The sequence below is a fragment of the Scatophagus argus genome, chromosome 17 (assembly GCF_020382885.2).
Source record: "Scatophagus argus isolate fScaArg1 chromosome 17, fScaArg1.pri, whole genome shotgun sequence".
In the NCBI taxonomy this organism is placed as follows: domain Eukaryota; kingdom Metazoa; phylum Chordata; class Actinopteri; family Scatophagidae; genus Scatophagus; species Scatophagus argus.
The window spans coordinates 12,425,853-12,447,085 of NC_058509.1; the positions used below are offsets into that span (position 1 = coordinate 12,425,853).

The window sequence follows — 21,233 nt, forward strand, 5'->3', positions numbered from 1 at the left end:
TAGCCATATATCTCCTAATGATTCAGAGCTGATGGCGCCGCTGAGAAGTTTATAATGGGCCTTTGGGGACACAGTAGTTCCAAGCACCGTGTGATAACTCTCCTCTTTATCCACTTAGCTGGATAGAAGTTTATATACTACTATGCACAGTGTATCTGTATATATAGGATGTATAGTTTGACATTTTGGCAGATACACCTACTTTCTAAGGCCCAAGACCAATTCAACTGTTGTGACTATCAGCAGTTTGTATTTTTAAAGTTTTTCTTTCATTTACCTCTACTAAGGAGCACTTCTGAAGGCCTGACAGGCGACAGGAGCCTCTATAGGCCTCTATAGAACTCTATAGAGAAATAAAGCTTAGATTTAACTTAATCAGACATTCAGTGTAATTCATTATTGCTCATTACCTTATTTATTCATAATATGAATTTCCTGGCGAGTCAGCTAATTCCCAGTACAGTAACTTGCGAGAGAATAGTGTTTACAAATACTTGTCTGGACAGTAAACATAAGGCAGTTGGTTAGCTTAGCTTGTAGCATAATACTGGAAATAAGGGGAAACAACTAGCCTGGCCCTAGAGGAAACAGTTTTTACCAACCAGCATCTCTACAGTTCCTTAATTAACACATCCTAGCCTGCTTGTTTAATCCCTTCAAAAGATAGTGTAAAACTGAAAAGTTGGATGTTTCCCTGTATTTCCAATCTTTATGCTAAGCTAACATCTTCTGGATTTAGTCTTGTATTTAACAAACTGTTGGGGGTGGGGGTAGGTATCAATCTTCTCACCAAAACCCTCAGCAAGAAAGAAATATTAGCAAGGTTTAGATACAAACACTGAACAAATTTTATCCAGAAAAGAATTTGAAATAATGTAAGCTTCCAAGCACTACTTTAATATGCATATTTTTTGGTTCAACAACATCCTCCTTTTGGGTGCCGTGAAATCTTACTACAGAGGAAGAGGGCATGAAATATGGTGCTTATGTTTGTTTCATGTTCTGATTTGAGGAACATTACTGTCCCCTCACGACTCCACACACAACTGAAGTTTTAATGTTCAGTGTTTTCATTGGAAACTTGATTGGATGTTTAGGTCACAGTCATGCACATCTTGATTTATTCACTGACACCATTTCTATTGCGTTGACAGAAGAAGTTAATGGGTGGTGTCTGTTGTTAGGAAAGGCAGAGAGAGGAATCCAGCGTGCCATCAAGTCATTGAATCAGGCAACAGTCCAAAGGTTGCATCTAACCTCAGAGTAATAAAAGTCTGCTGTGCCAAGTCAACAGCAACTTTCTCATATATTTCTTATTCCTCTGTGCCAAAACACACATTAGTGAACGTCACTGTTGCACTGGGTGACATGTTAGTGTATTACCACAAAAACTGTACATTATTTTGAGTCAATCCCACATGCACCATCCTGCTGCTGGAAATACATTCAAGCACAAACTAATCTGCTACAGAATGTAGCCTGCAACAGATACATTACTTACTCTGTTTGTGTAACCGTTTCTAAAATCTACAGGTCCCAGCTAGTTTAGGAAAGTACCTAGCTTGTTTTTATTTGCATCTTCAGTATGAATGAAAGTGCGTGTGGCCACTATCAGGGTAGGGATGCCAGCACATAGCTGATTTTTGAAGTTTTTGTAGAAAAATATGGTAAAATGCCAACTTTATCCTTTGCAGTAGACAACAATTAAGTGTTGCATTATTTATGAGTTACTGAGTGTTTAAAACTTTTAATGTGAACTCTTGGAAGATAAACCAATGAGTTAAAGTAGATCCAAATTAAATCAATATCAATCAATCAATGTGTTAGCTTACAGCATACTATACAGCTAACCACTAAACCGCGCTCTTGAAAAACTTCTAAGGTGGTCTTGGAGTTGAAGGAAGTCCTTAAGGTTATAGGTAATGTTCGGGTTAGGGTTAATCCTTTTTTCCTGTCTTTTCAAAAAATGTCCTGAGTGACCTGCAAGACATGCTGCAAGTATGTCTCAAGGCTGGATGATTTTGTATTAATGCAAATTTGAGTGAGAGTTTTGCATTTGATTTTCCGAAGCCTGACATAAGGTCTTAAATCTCTCACACTCTACTTCTCATGTGTGTGTCTTCTGCCTCATTATAGATGCCTCATTATGTCAACAAGCCAGTCGGGGGATTTGAATAATTGATCGACTGCTTTGACATCAACAAACATGGATGATAGGTAAATCATTTGGCAGGCATCAGTGAAAGACAGTGAGAGAAGTGCTCCCATAGCTTTCCACTGTTTTCATTCGATAGAAACAGAGGCAAAATGAATCAATGACAGATTCTCACAGATTCTTCAGTTAATCTGCCTTAATCCAGCTGTCATCACAAACTCTAAAAAAGGCCACACTGATTTACCCACAACAGCTCAACAAAGAACATTCGTCCATCATCAGCAGCACATGTACTCAATATCTCTGTAATGTTCACAGATTTACCCTCACCTGCAAGTGAAACCTTTTAGGGAATTAATTAAAAGTGACGAATCCAAAAGTCCCTCAATACATCCTACAGTCATGAAGGTTTTAATTTTTGTTTCTTTCTTGAAAATGTTTTGGAGGTGTTGGTTCAATGTTATTATAATTCAGAGGCTGCAGCTCTTTGTGCTATTGAATTGTGTTGCATTGCACACAGAGGTGTTTTTGTTCTTCAGCCTAACCTATATGATATAAACAGACCAAAATAATATTCAATGTGTTATAGATGAATAACCATAGAATATAGAATATTAAATAAAATGAATAATAATTCTGGAGCCTGGAACATTGATCTTTTCACTGCAGTATGAATGATCACAAGGGTTGCACATGTGTTAAATTGTAAAATAACCGCATGCCTGTAAGCACTGCAGCTGTTGTAGTTGGGTTCAGTGCTACAACTCATACGCACCAAATACCATCTTGGTCTAACATGATCATTTCTTCATCATGCCTACGGTACAGGTGAAAATGTCATAAAACTTGCATTCATCTGAGCCTGGTGTGTCATCATGTCTTTTTCCCATAGAGCCGAAAGGCTTCAACCACTTTAAGAATCCTGAAAGCTGTGCTGAAAACATCAACCCCAAATGTAAACACGCACCTGTAACAGTAAAGCTCAGTCCAGTGATTTTATATGCTGTAGTAGCTGCTTTTTCTGTGCAGCCAATCAATTGATCATTGATCAGTTAAAAAACTCTTCATGCATACATCAAAGGAAGCCTGAATCAGTCAATGTATGTTTATTGGGTCGTGTTTGCACTGGGTGCAGTTCAGGTGCTTTGATTTAATTTAAGAAACATGAGAGCAGTATACAGCATGTAGCTTATAGAAAGGGCTAGGAAAAGCAGGCTGTCACAGGGCACCTTTATTTAAGGTACAGTATCTTTATATGGGGAGATGTAGTTATAATTAATTCAAAGTTAGAGTTTATTTATCTAACTGATCCACTGGCTTCTGAGCAGTTTGGTTTATTATGGTCACAGGACTCCAGATGAAAATGAGATGAAACGTGGAAATATAAGTGGAAATAAAATGAAAGTGTTCACTGAGCGAGTGACCTTATTCCCTTGGATCCAGTAACATGTTTTTCTGCAAAACATATGCATTTAAATTCACAACAATCTTGTTATGTGTTTACACTGAAGATCTTCTTCAGTCCAGGGCGTTCATATGGCTGAACAAAGGGCAGACAGCCAGCAGGGTCAAGGATTCAAGGATTCAAGAAGCTTTATTGTCATTTCACACACGTAAAACATGAGTGGAACGAAATTAGTTTCCCCGGTCCCAGTATAAGCCCAGTTTCCTAACAAAATAAATATAAATATAAACAATGCTATATAATATAAAAACAGTGGAATATAAGTGAAAACAGTAGATGATATAAACACCAGTGTAAACAGTATAAACAGTAGTGCAAATGGCTGACAGGGTAGTAGGTCAGGGTAGGTCAGGATAGGGAGTGGCAGAACTGGAGCTGAGCGTTGTCAGGCTGATCCATGGTACACAGACAACAGAGTTAGCAAGAATTCAAAAGCACAGAGCCAAGTAAACAAGAGGCCTAAATCGAAATTCCAGGTATGGTACCGAACAATGTAGGGGAGCAAGACTGAATGAGCAGATCTTCATGACCCTCAGGAAACAACCAGAAAACCACGCCCTGCTCTGGATACACAAACACACACAGGGACACAGATAACAAATGTGAGCAAAGTCAAATACAAGCAGGGAAACACAGGAGAACAAAAGGAACACAGGGGAAACAACCAAAAAACCCTAACAAATCTAATACAGGCTACTCGTAACATTCAATATAAAGGATTACACTGACCGAAATGGAAAAGAAAACCAAAATGGAGCAGAGGTAAAGGTACTGGTAAACTATAACAATGCAATAAGTTGAATTTGATGGAAAGTGATTGAAAACAAAATCACAACCATTTTTATTTTAGTTATTTGGACCCCTGACAGTGGTGCAGCTTTCTTTCAAATATTTGAACAAATGCAACTGTTGCACTGAAAACTACATGTTCAGGCAAAGTTATGAAGCTTGGCATGACTCAAAGGGTGTGTGGTTAGCTTGTCGTAAGAGCCCAGACAACCAGGTTTTTAAAGTAAGTCAATATTTAGTCTGATGTGCCTGCTTTCCCAGGACATTAGTCTCACATTTTGTATTGGGATTGCGTCAAGTCATAGAAACATTCTTCTTTCAGTAGCTGATAATAAAGTACGTAAAATATTCTTTCATTTCTTTTGTGTACTTTCATAGCATTCCTGCATGTATCTGCAGGGCTGATGTGTCTGTTCATTACATGTTTTTTTTTTTTGTGTGTGTGTTGTTTTTTCCACCAGGGTTTGGCAACTTTAACAGGCGGAGGAATGAGGATTACGCAAAGCACGACTCTCTTTTCTCCAGTTTGTTCATGTTTGTTTTTTCATTGTGAAGACCGTGTGCAGGTATCTTCATTGATTCAATTTGTGTGTAAAACACATTGATTCAATTTGTGTGTACAACACTATAAAAATAGACACCGTGAACATTGTCATATTAAATGACAGAGGTGTAGCCCAGTGAGGTTAATGAGTGTCCAGGGGAGTCATGCCTCAGTGTTGAAATACTTGTTTAGTGTTGTGTTGTAAGCACATCCAACTGGTTCCTCTGGTTGAATTGAGGAAGTTAGCTTTATTCATAGTGCTGTATTCACACGTGGGTTGAAGCGTCAAATCGGTGCCTCAGCCGGTCAGCTGAACACCAGACAGAGCCATTCAGCCTTATACTTTAAGGAAAGGTAAGAACGGCTTGTTTTAATTTCTCTTAAGAATGAGAACATTGATGGTATTGATGGATGTTGGATTTCTGAATCATTAGAACTACTTTGTTGAACTATAATACAGTCCACAGCTCTCTTGTAATTTTCTTAATATAAAGACTGAACAAAGTGTCATCGTTGACATTTTGATAAGCCACACCCCTCGTAGATTCAATACTGTTCCTGTGCCAGTGCCTGAGCCAGTTTTCCGTTCTTGCAATTTACATACAGTTTACAATGATAATGGTGGTAGAGTTACAACTTGAAATTCCTGGTTGTATTAAAAATGAGTATGCACAAATACACTTGATGGCTACATTCATAATATTGTGCTAAAAGACTGAAGACAAAGCATCTCACCAGTTGATGATCCAGGTAGAAGACATAGAATTGAAACACCATTGTTCATGTATCTTGCAGTAAATTATAACTATGATAATTAGTAATGTAAGATCTGACTTTCTGATCTGATTTTATTCTAATGTAACTTTGTTTGGAATTACAGAGGTCACATACATACTTTATTATTTGTTTCTGGTGAGTAGTTTCACTTTTAAGAGAGGCTGCAAATGCAGTCTACGTTGGTTACTTGCCAAATGGTCGACATCAGAGTGCTTTAACTTCTTAAAAGTCAGCTAATAAATATTCAAAATCATGGACACTTGGTTGAACTACTTCATTTTAGTTTTAGAGAAATGATGTTATGTCCTTAATATCGGCATGGTCGACAGATCTAAACACTACACCAGGCTACCCATGAGCTCTGGAGAAGAAGAGGCATGAATCAGTGTGGTAGCAAATTCAAAATAGTTCACATCAGTCTTTACTGATGTAAAGAATGTGTGGGACAGTAGTTGTTACATTCATTCCAAACCGAATCAGAAATTAACAATGAACTTATTTGTTCTGTAGATTGTATAGTTCAAGGTTCAATGTTCGGTTTATTGTCATCCAAACATGTTAAAAATATAAGAGAACAAAATTCGTTACCCAGCTCCAGCGGGGTACAGAATAAATAATATCACAATGATCTCATTTTTTTTCTGTTTCCACAGATGATTCCACAACCTTCCAAGAAAACACAGTTCTTAACAAAGGCAGTTGCTGTTGGCCTTTTGTGCTCTATTCTTGCATTTTTTCTGTATTTTGAACATCCATCTCCTGTTTGCCAATTTCCATCTTCAGTAGTTTATGAGAAACACGATGAAGTTGTGAATCCAAATGAAAAGCCCATAGTCCTGTTGTGGTTCTGGCCTCTTGGTGTGAAATTTGATTTCAAGTCTTGCTCTACCAATTTCAAAGTTGACAGCTGTGTCCTAACAGATGACAGATCCCTCTACAGCAAAGCAAAGGGAGTCATTTTCTTCCATAAAGACATAGACTGGAATTTGCGAAACTTGCCACCACCTCCACGTCCACCTTTTCAAAAGTGGATTTGGTTCAATGTGGAATCCCCAACGAACACGGCGAAGAAACCAGGTCTGGAAAACGTGTTCAACTTGACGCTGAGCTACAGGAGAGATGCAGACATCACAGTGAGGAATGAGCTCACCATCAAGGACCCAGAAATGAAAGATGACTTTGTTTTGCCCAAGAAGGACAAACTTGTGTGTTGGATTGTCAGTAACAATAATCCATCCACTGGAACAGGTGTGAGAGACAAATATTATCGTGAACTGTCTAAACACATTAAGATCAACCTCTATGGTAAAGCTTATGGAGGGCCATTCTTGGGTTATGAAGCATATTACGCAACCATTGCCAGCTGTAAATTTTACCTCTCGTTTGAGAATTCGATCCACAGAGACTACGTCACAGAGAAGGTTAACGGGCCCCTTGTGGCAGGGACGGTCCCTGTAGTTTTGGGACCCCCAAGAGAAAACTATGAGCAGTTTGTTCCCTCTGATGCCTTCATTCACGTAAATGATTTCCCCGACGCAAAGTCACTGGCAGAGTATCTGATTTCCATGGACACAAAAGATGAGGAGTACATGCGCTATTTTGAGTGGAGGAAGTACTACACAGCCACTCCTCATCTCCTGTCAATATACAATGAATTCATTCAGCCCGTCTGCCTCGCCTGTGATTACATATCAAGAGACAACGAGTTCCATGTTGTTCATGACCTGTATAAATGGTACTCCGCATGAAAGCCCCAGTGAGAACAGCCAACTATAGCCTATAACTTGGTACATGTGAACACACTTAACCTGACTGAATAACTTGATAACCTAGTGTTAATTTGGCAGTTTGGCCTTTTGCTGACAATGACAAGATAACGTGTCTGTTTCTGATATGATAAACATGAGGTTCCAACTGGTTAGCTTAGAGTTGTGTAATGACCTGAACCAGGATGAAACAGCTGGTTTGGCTATAAATAATCCAGCACATAAACCTGTTTTACAATTAATATTTGTTAAAAAAAAAAAAAATACAAATAAAACAAAAACAAGATATAACATGTTAGCGAGCTTTATAAGTGCTGAAAGGCAGACTTCGATAGCTTCGGACAGGGCTAGACTATCTGTTGGTTCTAGTTTTTAGGCTAAGCTAAGCTAACCAGATGCTAGCTGCAGCTTCATATTTAACAGAGAGACACGAGAGTTCTGTCAGTCATCTCATCTCATTCTCACCAAGATAGAAAAATAGCAAATTGTCCCGTTGCCAAAATCTATTTTGCAATATTAAGAAATTTAGCCCATATACTGTTGAGCTTTCTTAACTGTCCAAGAGTTGTTCTGGTAAAAAACAAAAATTGAAGATGGTGTTAGCCCCCATAATTTTCTCAAGACAGTAAAACTAAATGCATAAGTCGTATTATCTAAAAGCTTTTTTTGTAATCTATAACAGGAAAACCTTTTTTCAATGTGGATAAAGGGTGACCTAATCTGCCAATTAATCAGTCAGTCAGTTGACAATACTTTATTCTGTAGCATTTTTTAAAGGGAAAATACCACTTTGCTTGAAATATTCGGTACATCTCTCTAGCATATTTATTATTATTTTATGTCATTTTAAAGACTAAAAGTTTATTTATTTAATATAATGAAAACAAGGTGTGAGGTCTGTATGTGCATGAGCACATGAGCAGGCCTACAGCCTTTGCATAGTAAAATAACATTTAAATGTTCCGTTCAGAAGTTTCTCTATGCTTCGGTGTTGCCTGCTCAAATATTGAAAAGAATATGCCAAGGAAAACAAAAGACACTCTCACGTATGTTACCCTGTCTACCTGTCATCACTCTGGTGATCTAGTAGAACCGGGCGTCATGAAAACAATGACGCTTCTGCCAGTTTGTTTTCAGTGTTTGCTCTGATTCATCTGTCATGTCATATAACCATTCATGTTTTCTTTGTATTGTGTTTCCACCCACACACTCCAGTGTAGGTAAGAGATCGGCTTTGGATGTAGAGAAGATGCATAATGGTGCAAATACATTTTGGTTAGAACATGTGTTACTAAACTAGGTTAATACAAAGATTCTCAGTCTCTGTGACTGTGTTGTTTCACTTGTAATGTTTACCTGAATTAATGTATACACGTTTACAATGCCAATATCTTTAATGAATTTTAGAAGGGGAAGGTGACTGGTTAATTTAATTTGTTTATATCTGTTGATGTAATAATTTTGTTTATGGAATTATAAAATCACAATGAAGTTATTTAATTCTCACAGAGAACATGGTTATGTCAAGGATTTTGGTAGCTGGTAAAAACTGTCCAATTATTTTATATTTTCTATTTCCTGCTTTTCTTTCAGCACCTAGTTGAAGATATAAATGTGAAATAAATAAATGTGTCAGCCTGGATGTGGATTAAAAATGCATCACAACCAAATACTCAATCTGTGCAAATGAAGAAAACATTTTTTTGGAAAATAAAAGGTTTCAAAGTTGGATCTCAAAGTTTAAAATGCTGACACATTACTGGTTGAGCTGAGGAGCAGGCGGGGCTTCCGTGAAATGGTGCATCTGAAGGGAGTGACTCATGAGGGATTAAAAAAAAAAGAAAAAAAAAAAGGTTTTGCCGAGCTGATTTTACCTCGTCAGACCTGTGCACCCTACCTGGAGAATGCCGACACACTTTCATTCCAAACAGCCACATCAATTTGAGCTCAAAGGCACAAGCGAGTATTTTGATCAAAATTTCCATCTGCTTTTTACTTGGGTTATACTCTTTTAACAGTTTGTTTGGTAAGTTTTTAAACTGTGTGACAACTCGCAGTAAAATTTAAAATTGACATATTGCCAGTAATTTACCGAGGGAATGTGTTTCCAGTGATTATAACGTAGAACTCTTCTTTCCTTACAGGTTTATCATGGCTCCCATTTTACATATTTTGAAAGTTGCCGTGACAGTGGTTCTCTTCCTGGCTGGACTCATAGTTCTGTTTTTAATGTACTATCATTCATTTCCATCTCTGAACTGTCATCCTCCTCCGGCTCGTACAAGGCGGACAGACAAACCTGTATTGCTGCTATGGTTCTGGCCTGAAAACAAAAGGTTTGATTTACAAGATTGCAAGAATCTTTTCAACATTAACGGGTGCCATCTCACAGATGACAGATCTTTATATTCCAAAGCTCAGGGAGTTTTGGTATTTCACAGAGCTATCCAAGATGACCTCTCCAATCTTCCCACTGCACCTAGAACCAGATTTCAGAGGTGGATCTGGTTTAACATGGACTCGCCGAACAACACACGCAAGATAGCCGGCATCGAAGGCCTATTTAATTTAACCCTGAGCTACAGGGCAGATGCGGATATCCATGTTCGTTGGAAACTGACTTTTAAGAATAACACAGATAAAGATTTTGTGCTACCCAAGAAGGAACGACTGCTTTGTTGGATTGTGGACAGCAATGACCTAGATACAAAATCAGGCAAGAGCTACGACTACTACAGAGAGCTTGTAAAACACATCAAGGTAGATGTATTTCACAGCTCCTCTGATGACTCTGTGAAGGGTGAAAACTATTTCACCACCATCAGCAGCTGCAAGTTCTACCTTTCGTTTGAGGATTCTATTTACAAAGATTATATTACAGAAACGTTCAATGGGCCTCTAGCAGCTGGCACTGTGCCAATAGTTTTGGGCCCACCGAGAATAAATTATGAGGACTTCGCCCCTGGTACTTCCTTCATACACGTAAATGATTTTCCTGATGCTGGAGCACTGGCGGAGTTCCTCCTGAAGCTGGAGAAGGATAATGAAGCTTACATGAGATTCTTTGACTGGCGGCAATTCTACACTGCCAGACATCATCTTACTGAGGAAAAGTATGAGTTTGCATACCCTGTCTGCCAGGCCTGTCGGCATGTGAGTATGACGAGGGAGTTCAGAGTCGTACCTGATCTGTACAAGTGGTTCTTTGGGTGATATTGGGTTCTTAGGCTGCCCCTCTGTGTTAATTAAAAAGATGAATTAGAACGAACTGAAGAAAGAACTGAACCTTGGGCTTTTGGGTCATATTATTGCCATCCTGTTAAAGAATATGTCTCTCTAGACTGTTTCATGACAAAGAAAATAGTGAATCAAAATGAATGTTATTAAAATTACTAGATGACACATGCTTTACTCATATTAAATTCTGTTTGATTAGACAACACTGTTGCTATTATTGTTCAATCTACTGGTCATTTCAAAGATTGATAAATAACATATAATTATATATTTTGTCAAATTTATGTTTAATATAGAGCTAATGAAGTACCGCCCTAACTGCTGTACTGTAACTGACACTCTGAGCGGCCTGTTTCCTCGTTTCACCGCTTAACACCACAACTGTGATTTATATGCCACGTTCACATAGATTATAGAAAATAATTCTGATCAAATTTGGTGTTCAGCAGCACTGAGTCAATATATTTTAGATCCAAACTTTCTTCAGGTGCGATCGTGAAAGACGAGACGAAGTGAACAAAACCTAGAAAAGATGTTAGGGTAGGATTTCAACATGGTCAGGAAGAAAGGAACGAGCATGCACAAACACAAACTTAACTGTGAATACAAACATGTCAAGACCCGCAGCTGCTCCTGATTGTGCTTGTGGGAGGATCAACAAAGAGCTACTACAGTAAGAATCGGCCATGCGTTACAGAAATTTGAACAGCCAGATTTGGACCTTCCCCCTCTCTGCTTCACTTTAAGCCTCCCTCAAAGAGAGAGGTTTAAAGTGTCGCAGCAACTCTAAGAGGTGCACCAAGTATTTCAGTTCAGAGCTGACATTTGCAGTTTAAGGAATTGTGTGTACACATAATTATAGTGTGTGAGTCTCTTTAGGGGTAAATCTCTCCAAACAACCTGGACAATTCAAAACCATAAAACCTCGAGTGTGAAACTGCATTTTCTTGTTTTTCTTGTTGTTTCTCTGGAGTTTACTGTTGAGCACTGTTTTTAATGAATCAAATTCTGGCCAATTTAGCCACATCTTTCACTGCACTATAGTTTTATTCCATTTATTCTTGCTTTTTATCCTCTGTTCTATTTATACTCTTTTAAAATCTTGTGAATAAATATGATTATATATTATATTATATATTATTTATAGTCCCTTTTATGTCTTATTTGAAGAAGAACTGCCTTGTTGTTGATTGGTGCTATATAAATAAATTTGTCTTGTCTTACGTCTTACGTCTTTTGTTTTGTCACTAACTCACAATGTGAGAATGCAACAGATCCATAGCCCGTGAGCAAATCTATTTAATCTGTAGCTCAGTCCGGAATAATTATTGCTTCCTCATAATAATGTGGGCGGAGGCTGCTTGCCCGTGGTTACGACCATGCTGGCTTCGTGCATTTCGAGTGTGTGTGTGTGTGTGTGTGTATGTGTGTGTTTGCAGTGGTGCTTAAGTACCTTGGACAGCTCCAGGCTGCACACACGCGAGCGGAGGAACTTCCAAGCGCAGCGCGCTTTGTCTTTCCAAACAGTAACCAACCGCAGAGCTGCTCTCCTCCTCCAGTTTTGTGCAGCCTACTTTGCGAACCTCTCGCCTTTCCTCTAACCTTTCTGCTCGACTCGGACCTCTGTTTTGTTCGGATAAAACCCTCTTTTCCAGTCGGGTATGAAGCAGTAGTGCCGCACCAAGAAGCGGACTCCTCTCTCGCTCTCTGCCGCCTCCTGCTGGAGCTGGAGAGATGCCCCGGGCAGGATGTGCTCCAGCCGTAAGATCCTGTGGAGCCTGCTCCTGCTGTCCGTGGTGGAGGTGGGCCTGGGTGTGGCGAGCATCGTCCTGGGAGCCGTGGGCATTAGCTGGGTCCGGGGCCAGCACAAGCCGCAGCAGGGCGACGCGTCCCCGGTGTGGAGCGGACTCTGTGTACGTTCTGGGATCAACTTTTGTCCCGACTTTTCCTTATTTGTCTCCAGAGAGGATAAGTATCTTCGGGGATGCTGTAGAGGGTAGCGAAACAGAGAAAACTCGACCATCAGCCTTTTTACTTAGCCAGCTTTCTGGTTCGTACCGCAGACTATACATTCAGAGCACAGGCGGCACGTGTGTAGTATTAAATAATATGAAAAAAGGCACGTGTGAGCATAATTGGCCTCATCTTCGTCATTTTTTGCTTGGAGATAAGACCAAATGCTGTTTTTCATTTTGATTTGAACTGAAGGATGTTAGCCTACAAGTAGACACTGTGTTCTAATTAATCTTTTCTTCAATTAGTTTTGAATAAGTTGATACTAAAACTTTCACTAGCCTTTTGATCTGAGAAATTTAATAGAAAAAAATTTAATAAAACGTTCTAATCTAAACTAAACAAAAATCTAAACAGAGGGTTTTTCTAGGGTTCTTCCAAGCTTTTCATACCATGCAGGGAACAGTACAGAGCTTTAGAAGCTTTAGGTTTGAGAGACATTGAGGTATATTTGCTGTTTATGTACATATTAGTCACTCACTGAAAGTTGTGGCTTCTCCCTGTAGAAAGACCCGGGTTGTAGTGAAAATTACATTTGGTGATGTTTGTCTTTTATGTGTCTGTCCATTAGATGTCAGAGGAAGACACACGCACATTTGGCCTGCTGGATTTTTGTGTGCTGGAACTAAAGATCGGCTTCATTGACTCATGCTTGAATTGCTGCTCTGTGCTTTGGGGGGTTCAAAGCTTTTATGCACAATCATTCTCTCACTCCTCTGCATATGTCCCCTCCTGTGACAGCGCTACTCTTGGCCTCATCGTCTTGATTTAGCTGCTGGGCAGTGAAAAGTTGAGTTTCTGATGTTTTTAGTCGCTCTATATAACCTCCAATCAGCTCTGACTGCTGCTCCAACCAAGGGAGACACGTTTAGCTATTGCTGAGCATTACTGTAAGTGCCTGAAGTGCAGGCAATATTAATCATCAAGAAACTATCAACGTAATATTCCTGCAGCGTGTGTTAATGTGTGGTGTGTGTGTGTGGATGTCAGCGTGTGCATCGCAGTGAAAGAAAGAAAGCTAGTTAGTGATATTACCTGATGTTGACATGTGTGTGAGGGCATGTAGAGTGTGTGTGTGCCTCCACAGTGCTCTATAAAGCAGCTGCAAAGATGTTATGCAGTGAGATGTCTGTGTGTTCGACCTCACAGCTGTTCAGTGCTGAGTCAGCCATCCGTGTCCCATGACCACCCAAAGGTTTACATCTTTTGTCGGAAACTGGGATTCATTTAAGAGTGACTGACCACTGTCCTTGTGGTAGATAGGATGTCCAACCATGCAGATCCTCCTGATCCTCATTCTGATGTTCGCGGGTCATTTTGAGTTCTGAAACAGTTTCTTTGCACGTGAAAGTAATTTGGTTAATGATGTTGACGTTGATCCAAGTTTCTGTGTAGTCCATTGTTAACTTTAAAGTCATCGGTTACATCCCTGACCTGATCCGTAATGATTTCGAAATGAAAAGTCCCATTCAGTCCTTAGAAGGTTGCATTCAAAGGTAGCAGATAGCAGCTGAAAAGGACATCTTTTAATTTGTAGGCCATCTATAAATATTAGACTAGTAAGAATAATTTAACGTAGAACTGAGAAACTCAGATTCTCCTTTAAACAGCTTGAGAGAAGGCCAAGAGGTGTCATCACACCCTCCCTTCACACACACACACACACAATCATTGCACTGTCCAACTTGTGAGGGTACTGTGCCAGCTTAATACGCTGCCTGCTGCTCCAGTTCAGTGTGAATCACTGACATCCAGGCTGATGTGGCTTCCTGCTAAAAGCCCACGTTGACTCTCTCTATTTTTAGAGGGGGAAAACTGCATCTGAATAAACAGAGTGTAAAGGATACGTTCACCCTCCTGTAGTCAAGACAGGAGGAGGGAATGATAAAAATAGTTTAAAAGTCATATAGCTTTTCTTAGGCAGTAATTTAAACTAATTACAACTTTCTGAAACTGATCTTTTGTTGTCCTATCTTTCCAGTTCCTGGTCTGTGGGATGTGTGGAGTGCTGTGTGCCCGAAAGAGGACGGGTCTTATTGTAAGTATGTTTATGTATTTATACAGTTGATATGTTTCAGGCCTGAAAGCTTCTCTTGTTGTCCTGTCTTATGTTCTTATGTGATTTTGGTCTCTCTCTTTGAAATAACATCTTCCTGCTGCAATAAGGAGAACAGTCTCTCTGGTAAAAGTGTGTCTTAAAGGAGAGAGTGTTTCAAAGAAATCATTTGAAAGAGCTAGATGAGAAGGTCGATACCACTCTCATATGGTGACCATTCATGTCAGAGGCTACTCCATCTCTCTGCCTGTTGTTCATTCTTACTCTCATCTTGGACAGGCTTTTGTTGAATCTCAAACTCTTAGATGTGGTTACGTCAAACAGGCCTGCTACGTGGGATTCTCGAGATTTTGAGTCCCATTCATTCATCATAATCTGTATTCTTGTTGCCAGTGTCCTCTGTTGCAGACTCCACAATGCCCACACTGTCTGGGAACAAAATCCAGAGTTCAGAGCCAAATGTTTGAGATGATTGAGACATTTTGTGTGGCAGATGAGCCTTTGAACAGCGCTGAAATTATTATTCATTGAAAAGCATTGCGTTTTACTTTGAAAGATGATTTATTTTGAAAAACAAATACTGTCACAAATTCTGTCAATTAAACTCTGAAGTATGCATATCCATATTATACAGTAAATTTGCACTCTGAAGGATGTGACTCTCCATACGCTCTTCATCACACAACACACACGAGGTCTGCATTGTAATCTGCTTCAGGAAGTTTACAAGACTTATCACCCAAAGGTGCTTGTGTGTTTGTGTGTGTGTTGTCTTCCTCATCCAGGTGCACACAGTACAGTGTGCTCTGTAAAAGACGTCTGAGGAAACCAGAGGAGACAAGCAGTCACCTCTCCTCTTCTCTTTCTGTCGTTCTTTCCATCTTTTTTTTTCCTTCGGTCAGCGTTCGCCTCGCAGTCTGTGTGTGTGTCCTCGTGTTTCTCTCTGACTCTTTCTGTCTGCTGCAGGCAGAGCACTAATGATGGATCAATGTCAGCACAATCTGCTGTAACAGAGACATCCCTCAACCTCTCTGTCCCTCTGTCTCCCCCTATCCATCTCCACCTACTGTCTCTGTCGCCATCTTTATCCTCATGCCTTTCCCTGTTCCATCACTCCCATCTATCTGTTCAATCTCTTCTTCCCCAGTCGTTACGATGCTCTGACTCTCTCCATCTTCATCTCCTTATCTCCTTCCATCCCCTCCCTCCATGTCAGCCTGTGGGGTGATGATTGCATTACGTTGGTTTAGCTCCGGACTCCTGGCAGCCGCTTTCCACACTTCACTGGGTAATGCCTGAAATTGGAGATGCCTTTTCTCCATGCAGTTAAAGGCACTAAAGGCATCTATACTAGGAGCAGTGAGCGAGAACCTGAACTCCCTGACAAAACACACACACACACACATATGTGTACATACTTATATATACACAGACACATACATGAATCAAAAGGATTTTATTATTCTGATTGCAAAGTAAGGGAGCTGCATCATTTTCCCACAAGATCCTGCTGGGAAAAAAAAATTCTCTCTCTCTGAGTTTAAGTTTTCCAGCTGTTGATTCCAATTCTAAGAAAGTAATCCATAAAATGTGATTGACTGAATACTGAAAGTAAAGTCAGAAACACACACACAAGCAGAAATGCATCAAGTGAGTGATGCAAACATATTTACAAGCCGTGCAATATTTCTGGAAGAGACCGGGTGCTTTGAGAGTGATCCAATTTTCTATTAGGAAATTAGATTTATTTTGACTGATACACATTACTCATCAGAGCAGCTGACATCCAAAAAAAGACGCAAAATGAAGGAGATAGAAGCTTAATAGCAGTTTATATATCTTCCATCCCATCACATTTTGTCAGTTTGTTTACAGTTTTGTTGACAGGACATCAATTCTTCTGTTTGCATGAACATAAACCATTCTCTCTCTCTCTCTCTCTCTCTCTCTCTCTCTCAGATGATCCTATTTTCAGCATGCTGTATCTGTGGTCTGATTGGTGGAATCCTCAACTTCCAGTTTGTTCGGGCGCTGAGCAAACGACCGGACTCCATGCAATCAATCCATCTGGCTGCCATGACACTGGCCTGTCTGGGTAAACAAAACATAGCACCAACACAATGCGATGCAATGCAATACGACTTGATGTCTGCTGTATGTGGCATGTGTATTCTGTCATAATATAGGAATGGTGTTAGAGTACTGTAAAGGTATGGATTCAAGATTAATCTAATTGTCATTATATTTCGTTTTACAATTTATTATAAGATTGTAATTACAGTTGTTGTTCCCTATGCTACACACAAAAAACAAAAACTGCATTGCTTTGCTTTGCTTCGAGTGCTTTAAGTAAAGCAAATCTTCATTCCTCAGTGCGATGAATCTCACTTATTGTAGAGAGACAGCATAGTCAAATGTTGCCCCACAAGTCAAATCCCAAATAACACTGTTTTAGGAGTCCCCATTAAAATCTGTGTCTCTTGCTTCTCTTCTGTCTTCACAAAAACGTCTATAGCCAAACAAGTGGCTTTACAAGGCTGTACTTAAACACGACAGTGCTTTGAGCTACATGCTAACATGTTCACAGTGACAATGCTAACATGCTGCTGTTTAGCAGGTATAATGTTTAACATGTTCTCCATCTTAGTTTAGTGGGTTAGCATGCTAACATTTGCTGATTAGCACAAAGTAGAAACTGGACAAAGTACTTGTCCAGTATAAACTAACATACTGGACAAATTAAAATACATGAGGGTGACACTACATGAAAGGCTAAAGGAGCAGTGTACCCCAGAATCAAAAATAGGCCTTCATACTTTTCATTTTACCTGTAGTATTATTTATCCATCTAGATTTTTTTTGGTGTGAGATGCAAATGTTTGGTAATATCAGCTGTAAAGGAATCTGCCTTCTCTCTGCCAAACTGGACCGTATCATCAAGCAGAAGGAAATGTGCATTTCCCCATGGCCGAGAGGCACGTGCTGTGACACGGGGACGTGGGATGTAAATATCAATGGCCTCCTCCTTGGCTCTGCTTAAATATTAGTCTGCTTAGATAACTAGCCGCTCATGCATGAGTTGATGCATGCCTCCTTCTGTGCAGAAAGAAAATAGTTCCTACATGGAAATATGTTTTTGAGAGTTCCTGAGGATTACTTGAAATCCGTACCAAACTTTATCTGCAGTTATCAAGACATTTCAATAGATAAGTGAGATATACTCTCACGACTGTGAATGTGTGTACAAAATTTCAAAATTTCCAATAGTTTTGGACAAATTTCAGTTTGGACTAAAATTGTGGACCAAGCAACCAACCAACAGTCCAACATCGCCATTGAGAATGAACATCATTAGCATGGCTGGGAAAAAAATGCTAACTAACAGGACAGCCCACACTTTGTTTTAAATAATTTTTTTTGTTTGTTTGTTTGTTTTTTTTGTCTTGTTCAGGGATCTCCTCGTGTACCTTATCCACGTGGTTGACCTGTCGCCTGGCCAGCTCCGAGCAGCAGAGGATGTTCCTGGAGAGGGAGCACTCGTTACATCACTCGCATGAAATGACTGAGAAGGTAAGGCATGACAGCACAAAAAGAGCCTCCTACTGATCAGCTTTGTCAAATATTTGACCTTCAGCTTCAACAACGGTTCGGGGAAAAGTATGTATTTAAAGGTATGCTTTTGAATTTGGTGTTTGGGCAGTGTTTGTTATGCTGTCAAGTGTTTTTATACGTCCCCTAACAGGAGATCCTGGACAACTCCAGTAACGGCATTCCTCAGATCTCCTACAACGGGCACACAACAGCATCACCGTGATGATGTACCACCAAAGGCGACTTGCATAAACTGAAACAAACAGTTCATGAATCGCTTGTTGTCAGACGACAAACACAGCATATATCTCTTTCTACATATCCTGCTGCACACACAGTAATCATATCCTGACTGCAGGGATTAAACTTGTGCTTTGGAGCCCTTTTTTTCACCGCCGGAGTATAAGCAGGACATTCTGATAGGCGAGAGGGAGGCGTTTGTGCTTCTGAATAATTATGCAAACACTCATTCAAACCACGATGGAGAACTGCCTTTTGGATGATAATTCAGGTGACAAACATCTGCGTGACATCATCTGACCTTTACACTAATGAGCAGGAAGGACAGATTTCATCCAGTCAGATGCCTCAAAGTGATGAGCACAAATCAAGCATGCAGCTGATTCACTTGTTTTGAAGAGCTACTGCTATTTCAGTCTCAATGTTCTTATTCTTATCTCTGTCTTGTTATGGGTTCATGGAATGCAAAGCTTGAGATAACCTACAGTAAACTGTATTTATTATCTGGTAATGGAATGCAAATACAGTGATGTGCGATGAACTGTACTGTATATCCAAACTAGTTTATCAGGAATTTAGCTGTACCTATAAATCAAACATATTTTTATAAATGCTTCTTATAAAAGTGAATTCAATAAACTATGGCAAATATGAGCAATGGTTTATATAACATGGGTTATTTCAATGGCATGTGGTGTGATATTTGTATTACATCATCCCAAAATATGCAAATTAGGCCTTCCTCTTTACACTGAATTTAAATCTACAGTATTTACAGCAGTATCTGTGTGTGTGTGTGTGTGTGTATCACAGTAAAAGAAAGAAAGCAGTTAGTGATATTACCTGATGTTGACGTGTGTGTGAGGGCATGTAGAGTGTGTGTGTGCCTCCACAGTGCTCTATAAAGCAGCTGCAAAGATGTTATGCAGTGAGATGTCTGTGTGTTCGACCTCACAGCTGTTCAGTGCTGAGTCAGCCATCCATGTACCATGACTACCCAAAGGTTTACACCTTTTGAAAGTGGGAGTCATTTAAGAGTGACTGACCACTGTCCTTGAAGTAGATAGGATGTCCAACCATGCAGATCCTCCTGATCCTCATTCTGATGTTCACAAGGTGTCTTTGTTTGCATGTTTCTGAAAGCATGCAAGTGTTTTGAGTTATTACTGAGCTGCTAGCCAATTGGAAGCATTTTAATCGATGCACTAAATATATATTTTTCAATAAATGCATGTAATTAATCATATAAACCAAGTGTACAGTACAACACACTGACAACAGGTTCAGTGAGGAGCACGATTTTAAAAAGTGAGTGCATTCCTGTGAGACGGACGCTTAACACAGTGATGCCTTTAGCCTTAGCCTGAGATTCACACACCCATCGTAAAGTTAAGCAATGAAGTAAATCTGTTTTATAGTACCCCCCTAAACCTGTAAATATAAAGTGCTTCACAAAGCAAAACATAGACATACACCATAAAAAATATATCACACATACTTACATGCATGCACACAGGCAGACACACAGCTCTGACCTGTAACGAAGATAAACAATTACTCTGACAACGTCACACTGCTCAATACCTCATTATGGTGTTTATCCACTGTGTGTGTGTGTGTGTGTGCCATATGCTTGTTAACCAGTGCCCACAGCAGCAGAAGCCACTGGGATTTCTTGCTGACTAAGAAACCATCGTCACTATTTATCACTGTGACAACAGGCAAGAGTGGGCCATAACGCCCCAGAGAGCCCCAGATTTGCACTGCACTCTGTGTGTGTGTGTGTGTGTGTGCGTGTGCATGAAATGCTGAATCGTGTGGTGTTGCTGTGCACTAGTCGCACTATTTGACACCTCAGGTCACCCTAATGATCTTAATGTGTCATTGTAGGTAAGAACAAGATACAGAATCAATGACTGGCTCTTATGAGATGAGCAGTTTTACAGCACCCTTGCTTGGCTTGTCAGCACACAGCTTTCAGTTTACACAACAAAGGGCATGTTGGTGAGGAAATGCAATGATTTTCACTGGTTTCAGTAACTGCAAAGATTCATGCCAGTTATCAAAATACCATCCCTAATAGTTTGTGCTAAAGAATATGCGAAGCCTTTTGTCTGTGACTGTTGTTTATTATTATTTATTATTTATATTATTTATTATTTATTACAATGGCATATGACTGTCTGTACTGGGAGCATTGCTAGATTAACCTGTTGGACCTGTTAATTCCTTCTCCTTCCCAGTGTGTACAGTATCAGTACAATGGAATACGACATAGCGCCAGCTTTTCTATCTGTTTGATGAAATATGATTTATTTTGGTTATATGCACCATGGAAGCACAGTGTCACCTGAAATAATGGTTGAGATTTTGACAGGGTCCCTCTTTATGACAAGGCCTAAAATCAAATGATAAAGCAGTATGCAGTGTAAGACATTTATCATGACAACTGATATTGTGTTGTAGTAGAGCATCTTTCAACACTCAAAGCTACAATTAAACACATTGCCACAAACCAATCATTTGTTGCCCTGTATTTGAATACTCAATATACTATATATATAAAACTTATGGAGAGCAAATACAATTCTGAGGCACTA

General features: G+C 39.7%; 3 protein-coding genes across 5 annotated transcripts; all 3 read left to right on the forward strand.

Moving 5' to 3' along the window:
* The first annotated feature begins 4,229 nt into the window (after positions 1–4,229).
* On the forward strand, positions 4,230–7,834 carry LOC124074798 (4-galactosyl-N-acetylglucosaminide 3-alpha-L-fucosyltransferase 9-like). Of its 3 annotated transcripts, none has more exons than XM_046418069.1 (4): positions 4,230–4,382; positions 4,671–4,745; positions 4,871–4,975; positions 6,384–7,834. In XM_046418069.1, the coding sequence occupies exons 3-4, from the start codon at positions 4,898–4,900 to the stop codon at positions 7,476–7,478; spliced, it is 1,173 nt and encodes a 390-aa protein (XP_046274025.1). In that variant the 5' UTR covers positions 4,230–4,382; positions 4,671–4,745; positions 4,871–4,897; the 3' UTR covers positions 7,479–7,834. The 3 variants fall into 3 exon arrangements, with proteins under 3 accessions (XP_046274025.1, XP_046274024.1, XP_046274026.1); XM_046418070.1 differs by having other exon boundaries at positions 4,232–4,382; positions 4,871–5,307; XM_046418068.1 differs by lacking the exon at positions 4,671–4,745.
* A 1,520-nt stretch (positions 7,835–9,354) lies between these two features.
* LOC124074799 (4-galactosyl-N-acetylglucosaminide 3-alpha-L-fucosyltransferase 9-like) lies at positions 9,355–11,963 on the forward strand. Its single transcript, XM_046418071.1, has 2 exons — positions 9,355–9,522; positions 9,641–11,963. The coding sequence occupies exon 2, from the start codon at positions 9,648–9,650 to the stop codon at positions 10,707–10,709; it is 1,062 nt and encodes a 353-aa protein (XP_046274027.1). The 5' UTR covers positions 9,355–9,522; positions 9,641–9,647; the 3' UTR covers positions 10,710–11,963.
* Positions 11,964–12,209: 246 nt separating this feature from the next.
* On the forward strand, positions 12,210–21,136 carry LOC124075148 (transmembrane protein 196). Its single transcript, XM_046418575.1, has 5 exons — positions 12,210–12,646; positions 14,728–14,784; positions 16,762–16,897; positions 18,254–18,372; positions 18,545–21,136. The coding sequence occupies exons 1-5, from the start codon at positions 12,482–12,484 to the stop codon at positions 18,614–18,616; spliced, it is 549 nt and encodes a 182-aa protein (XP_046274531.1). The 5' UTR covers positions 12,210–12,481; the 3' UTR covers positions 18,617–21,136.
* Positions 21,137–21,233: the final 97 nt, after the last annotated feature.

Coding starts and splice junctions, on each gene's coding strand:
- LOC124074798 (XM_046418069.1), top strand. CDS start 4,898: ATGAGGATTACGCAAAGCACGACTCTCTTTTCTCCAGTTTGTTCATGT. Junction 4,976..6,383: donor ATTGTGAAGACCGTGTGCAG/GTATCTTCATTG, acceptor CTGTTTCCACAG/ATGATTCCACAACCTTCCAA.
- LOC124074799 (XM_046418071.1), top strand. CDS start 9,648: ATGGCTCCCATTTTACATATTTTGAAAGTTGCCGTGACAGTGGTTCTC.
- LOC124075148 (XM_046418575.1), top strand. CDS start 12,482: ATGTGCTCCAGCCGTAAGATCCTGTGGAGCCTGCTCCTGCTGTCCGTG. Junction 12,647..14,727: donor CGGTGTGGAGCGGACTCTGT/GTACGTTCTGGG, acceptor CTATCTTTCCAG/TTCCTGGTCTGTGGGATGTG. Junction 14,785..16,761: donor GAAAGAGGACGGGTCTTATT/GTAAGTATGTTT, acceptor TCTCTCTCTCAG/ATGATCCTATTTTCAGCATG.